At 46.9% G+C, this 13,292-nt stretch overlaps 1 protein-coding gene across 1 annotated transcript; it reads right to left on the bottom strand.

Annotated features, from left to right (window-relative positions):
- Positions 1–9,313: 9,313 nt before the first annotated feature.
- LOC123106405 (histone-lysine N-methyltransferase SETD1B) lies at positions 9,314–12,670 on the bottom strand. The gene is made up of 4 exons (XM_044528585.1): positions 11,377–12,670; positions 11,190–11,238; positions 10,428–11,068; positions 9,314–10,002 (listed from the first exon to the last, which is right to left on the bottom strand). The coding sequence occupies exons 3-4, from the start codon at positions 10,955–10,957 to the stop codon at positions 9,708–9,710; spliced, it is 825 nt and encodes a 274-aa protein (XP_044384520.1). The 5' UTR covers positions 10,958–11,068; positions 11,190–11,238; positions 11,377–12,670; the 3' UTR covers positions 9,314–9,707.
- Positions 12,671–13,292: the final 622 nt, after the last annotated feature.

The raw sequence follows: 13,292 nt of genomic DNA, 5'->3' as shown, positions 1-13,292 counted from the left end.
CTGAAATCTCTATATGGCCTAAAGCAAGCACCTAAGCAATGGCATGATAAGTTTAATACAACTCTGACATCTGTTGGCTTCGTTGTTAATGAAGCTGACAAATGTGTATACTATCGCCATGGTGGGGGCGAAGGAGTTATACTGTGCTTGTATGTTGATGACATACTGATATTCGGAACCAACCTCAAAGTCATTGAGGAGGTTAAGTCCTTTCTGTCTCAGAACTTTGAGATGAAGGATCTTGGTGTGGCTGATGTTATCTTGAATATCAAGCTACTGAGAGATAATGAGGGTGGGATCACACTTCTGCAATCCCATTATGTTGAGAAGGTGTTGAGTCGCTTTGGATATTCGGACTGCACACCATCTCAAACACCATATGATCCTAGCGTGTTGATTCGAAAGTCCAAAGGCATGGCTAAAGATCAATTGAGATACTCTCAAATCATTGGTTCACTGATGTACCTAGCGAGCGCAACGAGGCCTGACATCGCGTTTGCTGTGAGCAAACTGAGCCGGTTTGTTTCCAAACCGGGTGATGTACATTGGCATGCTGTAGAAAGAGTTATGCGCTATCTCAAAGGTACTATGAATTATGGACTTCACTATACCGGAGACCCGTCGGTACTTGAAGGGTATAGTGATGCGAATTGGATCTCTGATGCTGATGAGATGAAGGCCACAACTGGGTATATGTTTACTCTTGGAGGTGGCGCTGTTTCTTGGAAGTCTTGCAAGCAAACGATCTTAACGAGATCGACAATGGAAGCAGAATTAACAGCATTAGACACTTCTGGTGTTGAAGCAGGATGGCTTCGAGATCTTTTGATGGACTTGCCACTGGTTGATAAACCGGTTCCGGCTATCCTTATGAACTGTGATAATCAGACTGTCATCACCAAGGTGAAGAGTTCAAAGGACAACATGAAGTCCAACAAACACATAAGAATGAGATTAAAGGCTGTCAGAAAATTAAGAAACTCCGGAGTGATAGCGTTGGACTATGTCCATACGGCTAAGAATCTGGCAGATCCCTTTACGAAAGGGCTATCACGTGTAGTGATAGATAGTGCATCGAGGGAGATGGGTATGAGACCCACATGAGTTACCATGGTGGTAACCCAACCTATGTGATCGGAGATCCCGTGAAGTAGGACCTGGGGAAACAAGCCAGTGGTGAACTGAGGAGAGTAACTTTACTAACCCACTCCGTTGGAGATGCAATACTCTCGGAAACTGTACGGAAGGATGACTATTGTCTTAATGTGTTCCAAGGCTTATATGTATAAGCAAGATGCTATCCTACAGAGCGATCTTTGGAGGAACACACCTATGTGAGCCCGACTGCTAGTCACAGTCTATGAGATTGGGGTGATCTCTAGTAAACTCATGAATAGGCCAGGAGTGTGACTTATATGCTCCACCCGAGGGGTCAGCCTTCGGCAGCCCAGTACTAGTAAGACATGTGGTGAAACTTCTTTACGCCAAACTGACAATTCAAGGCATAGTCCATTGTTCAGTTGTGAAGGAATGTAGCTACTTGCTCTAGGTGAAGCTCAACCTTAATAGGTCTTCACTGAAACACTAGTATATCAAAACAGTATTTGGAACAGAGGACACTATGGGCCCTCGAGATCTGGTGGGGGATTGCTGAAATCTGAGATGGGCTCTAGGCCCATATTGCAATTTCTGAAAAATCTCTAAGGGCCCATGTGGGTTATATGGCACTAGGTGTGTGGGAAGTTTAGTCCCACCTTGGAAGTGGAAGGAGAGTTGGAGTGGTTTATAAGGGACTCTCTCCCTCATGCTATTGGAGCTTGAGAAGAGATGAGGCCCTCGCGCACTCCTCCTCCTCCGCTCGCCTCGCCACGCCACGCCTCGTCACGACGCGCCGCGGGTTGCGGGATTGAGCCGAGCCGAGCTCACTCCTATGCGCTTCTTTTTGCCGGTCAGGAACGGAGAGTCTTTGACAGGTGGGGCCACGATCTGAGACGTCGGATCGTGGGCTACCGACTTGGACGTGGGTTCAGCCCACGTCTCTCCACGCGCGGCCGCACATATATATGTGGGGCGCTGCCAACCCTAGCCGTCACGAAACAGAACGCATCTCCGCCTCCACGCCCACGTCGTTCCTCTGCTGCTGCTGCCGCCGGCGACTCCGTCCCGTTCACCGCGTACACGGTTGACGGGAGAGCAGGCCTCCGAAACCACGCCTCTCCGGATCCTGTACGGGGAGAGGGGCGATTAGGTTTTTGGGTAGCGACTACGCGACTGCTCGCTTCTGTTCATCTACGTCCGCATCACCTTCATCATCACCATGTCGACCGACACCGACCGTGCCGCCGCTGAGAAAGCCGAGGCCGACAAGAAGGCCGCCGAGGATGCCGCGGCTGCTGTCACCGCCACCGCCACCGCGTGGCCGATTGGAGGGTATACATCGCTTATCCCTCTCGTGTTTCTTTCTGTTGTAGCAGTACTAGCGGTATGCGTAGATGTCTCTACTATATGCGTAGTACATGCTCTGTTAGATCATAATCAGTATGTTATCAATGCTGTCCATGTCATGCTCATGATTTATTCATGGATTAATTTAATCGGAAAACTGCCTATTTTCTCATCAATCCAAAAACCTAATATCTGTAGGAGTTTTTCGAATTCTGGTTTTGCTGCTGCACTGAAACCGTCCCCGTTTACGGGGACGTACTTTAAGCGTTGGCAGACTAAAACCACCTTATGGCTCACGGCCATGAACGTGTTCTGGGTCGCCGGTGTGACTCCTACAGGAACGATCGCTCCTGAACAGGAGAAGGCGTTTAAGGAGGCCACCGTGGTGTTCCTCGGGGCAGTTCTGAGCGTGATTGGAGATAAGCTGGTTGATGCATATTTACATATGCGGTCTGCCAAGGACTTGTGGGAGGCGCTCGAATCTAAGTTCGGGGCTGCCGATGCAGGGAGCGAGATGTATATTATAGAGCAGTTCCACGATTACAAGATGGTTGAAAACCGTCCTGTATTGGAGCAGGCTCATGAGATAATATGCATTGTTAAGGAGCTTGAGCTTCTTAAGTGCGAGTTACCGGGCAAATTTGTCGCGGGCTGCATAATCGCTAAGCTCCCCAATTCCTGGAGGAACTTTGCCACCACTCTGAAACATCAGAGGCGTGAATTCTCTGTGGAGGATGTCATTGGCCATCTGAGTGTTGAGCAGAACTCAAGGGCAAAGGACTCGCACGGAAAAGGGGTCGAAGGAACTTCTGTGGCCAATATGGTGCATCAGAAGAACTCCAATTCCCACAAGCCCAGGGGAAAGAACGGTGTCCAACAGACTGCCGACTTTAAGAAGAAGGGTAAGAAGACCTTCAAGAAGAACAAGAAGGATGAGGGCTGCTTTACTTGTGGTTCGGCTGAACATTGGGCCAACAAGTGCCCAAACAAGTTTAAGAAGTCAGGACAGGACTCCAAGTCTGTCAACATGATTGTGAGCAACAATGAGAATGGTGCATCTGGGTACGGTAATTTATTTACTGTTTTTTCAGTGTTTCAGCCTACCGATTGGTGGGTGGATACAGGTGCAGGTGTTCATGTGTGTGCTGACATTTCATTGTTCTCTTCTTACCAGGTCACAGGCCACGGGTCCGTATTGATGGGGAATGGCGCGAGTGCTTCTGTTCATGGTGTTGGCACGGTCGATCTGAAGTTTACTTCGGGAAGGATCGTGCAGCTGAAGAACGTGCAGCATGTCCCCGCCATCAAGAAGAACCTCGTTAGTGGCTCCCTTCTATGTAGAGAAGGGTTTAAGTTGGTATTCGAGTCTAATAAATTAGTTGTTACTAAGTATGGACTATTTGTTGGAAAAGGTTATGAGAGCGGAGGGATGTTCCGCCTTTCCCTCGCAGATTTCTGTAATAAAGTCGTGAACCATATTCATTCGAGTATTAATGAATCTGAGGTTTGGCACTCACGTCTTTGTCACATAAGTTTCGGTGTTATGACGCGGCTAGCCAAGTTGGATTTAATCCCGAGTTTCACTTTAGCCAAAGGTTCTAAGTGCCTTTCATGTGTGCAAGCTAAGCAACCTCGCAAGCCTCATAAGGCCGCGGAGGAGAGACACCTGGCACCATTAGAACTCATACATTCTGATCTTTGTGAGATGAATGGTGTGTTGACTAAAGGTGGAAAGAGATACTTCATGACATTGATAGATGATTCCACTAGATATTGCTATGTGTATCTGTTAAATACTAAAGATGAGGCTCTACACTACTTTAAAATCTATAAGGCAGAAGTTGAAAATCAACTTGAAAAGAAAATTAAACGAGTCCGGTCAGATCGTGGTGGAGAGTACTTCTCGAGTGAGTTTGATTCCTTCTGTGCGGAACACGGCATTATTCATGAGAGGACGCCTCCCTATTCACCCCAGTCAAACGGGGTTGCCGAGCGGAAAAACCGTACTCTAACTGATTTGGTTAACGCCATGTTAGATACATCGGGTTTATCCAAGGCATGGTGGGGGGAGGCTATATTGACGGCATGTCATGTCCTGAATAAAGTTCCGACAAAGGATAGTGAGATCACTCCCTATGAGAAATGGGCAAAGAGAAGGACGACACTCTCGTACTTGCGCACTTGGGGCTGTTTGGCGAAAGTCAACGTGCCGATCCCCAAAAAGCGTAAGCTTGGACATAAGACCGTGGACTGCATTAATTTGGGCTACGCTAAGAACAGCGTTGGCTATAGATTTCTAGTAGTGAAATCTGAGGTACCTGACCAGAAGATCGGTACAATTATGGAGTCTAAGGATGCTACATTCTTTGAGGATATTTTTCCTATGAGAGATATGCAAAGCACTTCTAGACAGGAATCTGAGGAGACTCCTGAACCTGCCATCCCTATGGAATATTATGAACAAACACATGATGAAAATCCCGAGGAGGATGACGAGGAAACCCTTGGTAGGGGCAAGAGACAAAGGACTGCAAAGACCTTTGGTGATGATTTCTTCGTGTACCTCGTGGATGATACTCCACTTCTATTTCAGAAGCGTATGCCTCTCCAGAAGCTGACTACTGGAAGGATGCGGTCCGTAGCGAGATGGATTCCATCATGGCTAATGGGACATGGGAGATCACCGACCGTCCCTATGGTTGCAAACCACTGGGATGTAAGTGGGTGTTCAAGAAAAAGCTTAGGCCCGATGGTACGATTGAAAAGTACAAGGCTAGACTTGTGGCCAAGGGCTATGACCAGAAAGAAGAGGAAGATTTCTTCGATACTTATTCACCTGTGGCTAGACTGACCACCATTCGAGTATTACTCTCGTTGGCGGCCTCACATGGTCTTCTCGTCCATCAAATGGATGTCAAGACGGCTTTTCTGAATGGAGAGCTAAATGAGGAAATCTACATGCAACAGCCAGATGGCTTTGTGATAGATGGTCAGGAAAGAAAGGTGTGTAGGTTGCTGAAATCTCTATATGGCCTAAAGCAAGCACCTAAGCAATGGCATGATAAGTTTAATACAACTCTGACATCTGTTGGCTTCGTTGTTAATGAAGCTGACAAATGTGTATACTATCGCCATGGTGGGGGCGAAGGAGTTATACTGTGCTTGTATGTTGATGACATACTGATATTCGGAACCAACCTCAAAGTCATTGAGGAGGTTAAGTCCTTTCTGTCTCAGAACTTTGAGATGAAGGATCTTGGTGTGGCTGATGTTATCTTGAATATCAAGCTACTGAGAGATAATGAGGGTGGGATCACACTTCTGCAATCCCATTATGTTGAGAAGGTGTTGAGTCGCTTTGGATATTCGGACTGCACACCATCTCAAACACCATATGATCCTAGCGTGTTGATTCGAAAGTCCAAAGGCATGGCTAAAGATCAATTGAGATACTCTCAAATCATTGGTTCACTGATGTACCTAGCGAGCGCAACGAGGCCTGACATCGCGTTTGCTGTGAGCAAACTGAGCCGGTTTGTTTCCAAACCGGGTGATGTACATTGGCATGCTGTAGAAAGAGTTATGCGCTATCTCAAAGGTACTATGAATTATGGACTTCACTATACCGGAGACCCGTCGGTACTTGAAGGGTATAGTGATGCGAATTGGATCTCTGATGCTGATGAGATGAAGGCCACAACTGGGTATATGTTTACTCTTGGAGGTGGCGCTGTTTCTTGGAAGTCTTGCAAGCAAACGATCTTAACGAGATCGACAATGGAAGCAGAATTAACAGCATTAGACACTTCTGGTGTTGAAGCAGGATGGCTTCGAGATCTTTTGATGGACTTGCCACTGGTTGATAAACCGGTTCCGGCTATCCTTATGAACTGTGATAATCAGACTGTCATCACCAAGGTGAAGAGTTCAAAGGACAACATGAAGTCCAACAAACACATAAGAATGAGATTAAAGGCTGTCAGAAAATTAAGAAACTCCGGAGTGATAGCGTTGGACTATGTCCATACGGCTAAGAATCTGGCAGATCCCTTTACGAAAGGGCTATCACGTGTAGTGATAGATAGTGCATCGAGGGAGATGGGTATGAGACCCACATGAGTTACCATGGTGGTAACCCAACCTATGTGATCGGAGATCCCGTGAAGTAGGACCTGGGGAAACAAGCCAGTGGTGAACTGAGGAGAGTAACTTTACTAACCCACTCCGTTGGAGATGCAATACTCTCGGAAACTGTACGGAAGGATGACTATTGTCTTAATGTGTTCCAAGGCTTATATGTATAAGCAAGATGCTATCCTACAGAGCGATCTTTGGAGGAACACACCTATGTGAGCCCGACTGCTAGTCACAGTCTATGAGATTGGGGTGATCTCTAGTAAACTCATGAATAGGCCAGGAGTGTGACTTATATGCTCCACCCGAGGGGTCAGCCTTCGGCAGCCCAGTACTAGTAAGACATGTGGTGAAACTTCTTTACGCCAAACTGACAATTCAAGGCATAGTCCATTGTTCAGTTGTGAAGGAATGTAGCTACTTGCTCTAGGTGAAGCTCAACCTTAATAGGTCTTCACTGAAACACTAGTATATCAAAACAGTATTTGGAACAGAGGACACTATGGGCCCTCGAGATCTGGTGGGGGATTGCTGAAATCTGAGATGGGCTCTAGGCCCATATTGCAATTTCTGAAAAATCTCTAAGGGCCCATGTGGGTTATATGGCACTAGGTGTGTGGGAAGTTTAGTCCCACCTTGGAAGTGGAAGGAGAGTTGGAGTGGTTTATAAGGGACTCTCTCCCTCATGCTATTGGAGCTTGAGAAGAGATGAGGCCCTCGCGCACTCCTCCTCCTCCGCTCGCCTCGCCACGCCACGCCTCGTCACGACGCGCCGCGGGTTGCGGGATTGAGCCGAGCCGAGCTCACTCCTATGCGCTTCTTTTTGCCGGTCAGGAACGGAGAGTCTTTGACAGGTGGGGCCACGATCTGAGACGTCGGATCGTGGGCTACCGACTTGGACGTGGGTTCAGCCCACGTCTCTCCACGCGCGGCCGCACATATATATGTGGGGCGCTGCCAACCCTAGCCGTCACGAAACAGAACGCATCTCCGCCTCCACGCCCACGTCGTTCCTCTGCTGCTGCTGCCGCCGGCGACTCCGTCCCGTTCACCGCGTACACGGTTGACGGGAGAGCAGGCCTCCGAAACCACGCCTCTCCGGATCCTGTACGGGGAGAGGGGCGATTAGGTTTTTGGGTAGCGACTACGCGACTGCTCGCTTCTGTTCATCTACGTCCTCATCACCTTCATCATCACCATGTCGACCGACACCGACCGTGCCGCCGCTGAGAAAGCCGAGGCCGACAAGAAGGCCGCCGAGGATGCCGCGGCTGCTGTCACCGCCACCGCCACCGCGTGGCCGATTGGAGGGTATACATCGCTTATCCCTCTCGTGTTTCTTTCTGTTGTAGCAGTACTAGCGGTATGCGTAAATGTCTCTACTATATGCGTAGTACATGCTCTGTTAGATCATAATCAGTATGTTATCAATGCTGTCCATGTCATGCTCATGATTTATTCATGGATTAATTTAATCGGAAAACTGCCTATTTTCTCATCACAAAGTACTATTTCTACAAGATTCAGTACATAGTATTTAATATAAATGGTTTGGGCCGGCTAATGCCTGCTGTAGTTCACCTAAAAATACTTTGTAACTGTGAACAAATTTATATAGAAAAGCTAGCAATGTCTACAATACAAGTCAATATCATTATATCCATCACTAAATATATTTTCATACTATATTTATTTATATTAAAATGTTGATATTTTTTATAAATTTGATCACAATTTACAAGGTTTAACTTAAGGAAAAACTGTCATTCACTATGTTTAACAATAGAGAGAGTACACCTATTCTCCTCAATCTACAAAAACTTCCGTTCACCGGTATGGCTGTTCTTTTTCCATCTGAAGTCCATCTGCTGACCAAGGTGCATTGTCCAAGCTGCTATTTCCTCGGAGGCTTCCCGAGTGGATTTTGCCTGATGTGGGAATTTTGTTGGCGGCTCAGTGTGATGTGAGTGCTGGGCATGGAAAAAGTCATTCCAGAGATTTCCTGCTTTGTGGTACAAAAATGCTATGACAATGCAGTGTGGGCATCTCATGTTCTGGTCAATGTTTCTTTTGTGCCTACTGTTGTGTTTTGCTATGTGCCCAGGTTAATGGCATCTTTGTGTTCCCCAGCAATTATGTCCTGGTTGCTGAACTAAAAATTTCAGAACACTGAGAAATTTCAAATGCAAATGTAACAAGATGGCAAGATTTCACATTTCGGAGGCCCTGATGTTAGCAAGGCCACTAACCCTGATTGTGATATTCTATTTTAGTCTTATTATATTCCTACTTGCTAATCAATGAAGTGTTTTAGGTGCAGATTAGTATTGATTGGTCCAGCTTCCTTTTTCATTTTATCTTACTTGATTGTGAGATGTTAATTTTCTGTAGTTGCTGGTGACAACATGACATTCATAATTAGGTCCTTACATATCTTCATTTTATTTATATTAGAAAAATAAAAGCAATATGAAAAGATAGCACCTACACACCTTAATTTTATTTATATCACAGTAACAAAAACAATATAAAAATGTAACACCTACAATTAGTAAACTAAAAGCATCTACGCATCCTCACAATTACTATAACCAAATAGTATAAATTGCCTCCATGATAAAACAAATATCCCAATCAAAAACTACTCCCTCCGGTCCTTTTTAGTTCGCATATAAGATTTGCCTGAAGTCAAGCATCGTAAAGTTTGACCAACTTTATAGAAAAAACATCAACATTCACAATGTGAAATCAATTCCGGTAGATACGTCATGACTTAATGTATTGTACAACTTTAGCATGGTAGATATTAATATTTTTTCATACAAATATGGTCAAACTTTGTGAAGTTTGACTTCAGACAATTCTTATATGCGAAGTAAAAAGGACCGGAGGGAGTACAAAATTAACATCTTCTCTACAAGTAGTGTATGTATCTAAGATAATCTACTGTACCCAGAGCAAGTAATTGGTTGCCAATGTCCCTCTCATCTCCAGTTCCTGATCTGATTTACAATTTCGGATTGCAAATCAGTATAAGGCCTTCTACTGATTTGAGCATCTATGAAATACTGAGTCATCTAGGGAAAGAACCAAGGTGATTCGGATTGAGATCACCTGTTGAATACTCCTTAGCAACAGAATGGACAACAAGAACAGCAGGGAAACATTTTTGTCGCTGGCGGTGGCTCCACCGGTGCTGGAGCCGGTTCCGCTACCGGGGCTTCTTCAGGTTTAGGTGCTTCCATTACAGCTTTCGGTGATTCCATTGCGGCTTTCGGTGATTCCATTGCCGCTTTCGGTGATTCGTTCTTCTCATCATGCGGCTCTGGCTCTGGTGCATGACTCAGTTGCGCTGTGCTTTGTCGGGCAAGATCTGGTTGGGTGTCCTTCGAGCACCCACTGGCTTTCTCATCGCCTGCCAATCTGAAGACACTGTAAATCAGACCGCGATTTGGGAAAATGCGCCCAGAAGTCATTCACTGGGATTGGATATTTCACCAAGTGAAAGAAATATCATACACTTAACTCTTCTTGTGTCTGGGGGTACTCTAATTATTACCGTTAGCTTATTTAAGCAACAATGGGAGCTAACAAAATTCAAACATTTTAACTTTTTAAGACTAAAGTTCTTGATATGAGATCATTTTTTGCCTAAGTGAAAGATTGCGCAGAAAACAATTTTGTAATTAAGTTGTTCATTGAGATATCTACTTATATCTTCACAGGCAGTTAGCTATTTAAGGAGATAAAAAGAGTGTCATTGTACGGTGATAACTGAAAAGTCGAGAAAGAACTTCATACTGAAAAAAGTTAGCTAATAGAGGGTGCATGTTATAGAGAGGCCATACATCAGGAATGCAAAGTTGGTTGCGCTTCCTTCGGAACGATGAGATATGCTATCTATGTGATCCGCGTCTCCTCCCCCCTTCACAGTCGAGTTGTCTTTCCCGGTTGCCTTGGGTGACACTGCCCCCTTTATGGGGCTGGACCCTGGGCTCTGCTTCGACAACTGTTGCAATGGCGCCAAATGCTCGTTGGGGTTGCCCATCTCACCCGACTTGCCATACAAGACCTTATGGTCCTTGGAGAAGCTCGTGTTCCCGACGTTGATGCTGAAGAGAGCCTCGTTCGAAGTGACGCTCCAGTCGGTTTGCAATGTTGACGTCCTTGCGAAGACTGACGAGGGGATCCTTTTCGGGTCTGGGGATCCGTCGAGGTTTGGTCCGGCCAGGGAGAATTGGGTATTGAGGACCGGTCCCTCGATCTGGAAGAAATCATCGTCTTCGTCCAGGTGCTCCGATGAGGAGGAGGATGAGCCGGCCACTTTCTTCTCCTTAGCATCCTTGGGTGCAGGGTTGGCATTTGTATCAGTGCTCATCTGTGCACTATTGTCGTTCCGTGTTAATGTGCCATCATCTGGTGTCAAGATTCAAGTGGATTTGTCGAGGTCTTGCTGTGGTAACACTGCATGGGCATGTGTATGTAGTTCCTGATGAATGGAAAACAAATTCAAAACTTAGCCTCTAATTAAGACATAATTATTTGTGCTACCTCCGTACATATGTGAACAAAACTACAGACAGGAAAAGGTACCAGGAACAAGGCTTTACCACATTATTCAATCAGAGCATTTCATTATTTCCTTTCCCAGGTCAATTTCTGTACGAATCAAAGGACGGGTCTCAAATATCAATACTACTGCACATTTCACAAATAAAAAACAAAGCAGAAGAACGATGTGGAATGTATGGCAATACAGAAAGAACAATCAAAGAATTAATATAGTGACAGGCTTACCTCTTTCACCTTTGCAAACAAATGTCTTCTGTTCCTTCGATTGATTTTCTTGGGATGCGGGGCGCGGAAGATAACAACAGCAAAGAGAGGTTACTAAACTCAAGAAAGAATCGCCTCAGACAGAGACAGGGATGGGTGGAGGAGCAAATGGAACTGGCTAGGAGCAAGTGTGGGTGTAACAGTTGGTTTGTTTGCGGAATAACTTCACCCACTCATTCCCATTGCAGGACTTGACCACTCATCAAGTGTGAAGAAGAATGCCGGAGGATGGGCCAACATTACACTATAATTAGCCAATCAGTTCAGAGTTTCACGCTGATGCATGCAGACGTCTCGAGAATCTAAATTAAGCATGCATTGCAGTGCCGAGGATCTGATCCGACAAGACTGGAGAGTGGGGAAGGACGACAGGCAAGCCACACCACCTCCGCTTGTTCCGAATAAATCATGCAGCTCAACCCTCTCGCCACTGTCATAGGAGCACATAGCCGTGGCTCATTCTGCAGGATAACTGGCGTATCAGCTACTGACGAAGCAGGCATGCAGAGGCACATGCATGGTCATGGCGTCCCTTGAGGCCAGGTGTTCATGCCTACTTCAGCATTGGATCTTGTGGCTTTGTTCTTCCCTACCTGACCAACTTCATGATTTACCTCGCTCGCATACGAAGCAGGCTGACGTGATCTCATCGGACAGCACTCCCTGACACCCCATCTCTCCAAACAAGGTGCATGCCTCGCCGGTCTCCCCAGCCTGCGTCCTGTCCGGCGCAATCTCACTGAAGAACAGCCAAGAGTCCCGCAGCGACCCTGTTGACACATAGGAATGCAGGAGCGTGTTACGCATGATCATCTGCCGCACATACCCCAGGTTGACAAGCACTCCATCGGCGGGCAGCACGTGCTCGGCGGCCTGTGCCCTCACGCACGCCTTTGAGCACGAACGGAAGCGTGAACATGTTGGGTAGGATTCCGCGCCGGAAGATGTCCCGGTGTAGACAGAGCGCCTCTTGGGGTCAACTGCTATTGGAGCACGCCCGGATAGGGCTTTTGTGCATGAACCTGTCCGGGTCAGGAATTCTGTCGAACAGGTGACGGGCGCGGAAGAGTCAGCCGTGTCCAGCAGCACCTGAGAGCGCGCAGTAGGAAGGGCAAGCTGGGAGGCGAGAGGGGCCACGCCGGATGAGCCGTGGGCGAGGAGATGGGCGTGGAGCTGGTCGAGGTGCCGGATGGAGCGGCAATGGCGGAGGAGCTCAACGACATGGCGGGAGGCGAGCATCCAAAGCATTAGGCGCGCGGCGTCCGTCCATCAACTTCCCTCCAAATCATGAGCACTATGGGCCGTGTTCAACCAAAAGTGAGCCTTATGGACCGTAAACTAATAGATGGGCCGTAATTGCACGCTAGAACGTCTATGCCACTAAACATTTTCTGAGCTGTGAAGGGAAGCAAGAACAGTAGGTTCTGTTAAGGGGACCTCCTATGCGCCGCATTCTGTGGCGAATACGGAGCGCGGCGCGCACAGGAGCCATGTCGCTGGGCCGGCCCACTAAGACACACCGCCAATAATTAACAGTAGTAAAAATCGCCGAACGACTGATACATACGCATACACTCATCCCTATGAACGCCTCTGAAAGACTGAGCCGACATATCATCTTGAAATTTACGAAGTCACTGTAGGTACCTCGCCGTCGACGGGAACATCTCCTCCCACTGAATGTGCATCGTCGAAAATCCTGAAATAAATCCAGGAATAAATGCGAGCACCAGGATTTGAACCCTGATGGGCTGGGGATACCATAGTCCCTCTAACCATCCAACCATAGATTGGTTCGCGATGCCGCCAGGATTCACATGACGTCGCTCTGCTCCAGAGTGCTGAGTAAATGGCCACATGCGAAGAAAATTGCATCG

This window comes from Triticum aestivum, chromosome 5A, assembly GCF_018294505.1.
Source record: "Triticum aestivum cultivar Chinese Spring chromosome 5A, IWGSC CS RefSeq v2.1, whole genome shotgun sequence".
Classification (NCBI taxonomy): Eukaryota; Viridiplantae; Streptophyta; class Magnoliopsida; order Poales; family Poaceae; genus Triticum; species Triticum aestivum.
Note: the sequence above shows the minus strand (reverse complement) of the source record. Positions and strands in the feature narration are given on the sequence as shown.

What these genes read in the sequence shown, in the direction of transcription:
- LOC123106405 (XM_044528585.1), bottom strand. Translation starts at nt 10,957, where the DNA reads ATGAGCACTGATACAAATGCCAACCCTGCACCCAAGGATGCTAAGGAG. An exon ending in ACCAACTTTGCATTCCTGAT is followed by an intron (nt 10,003 to 10,427) that starts GTATGGCCTCTC and finishes CAGTGTCTTCAG; the next exon opens with ATTGGCAGGCGATGAGAAAG.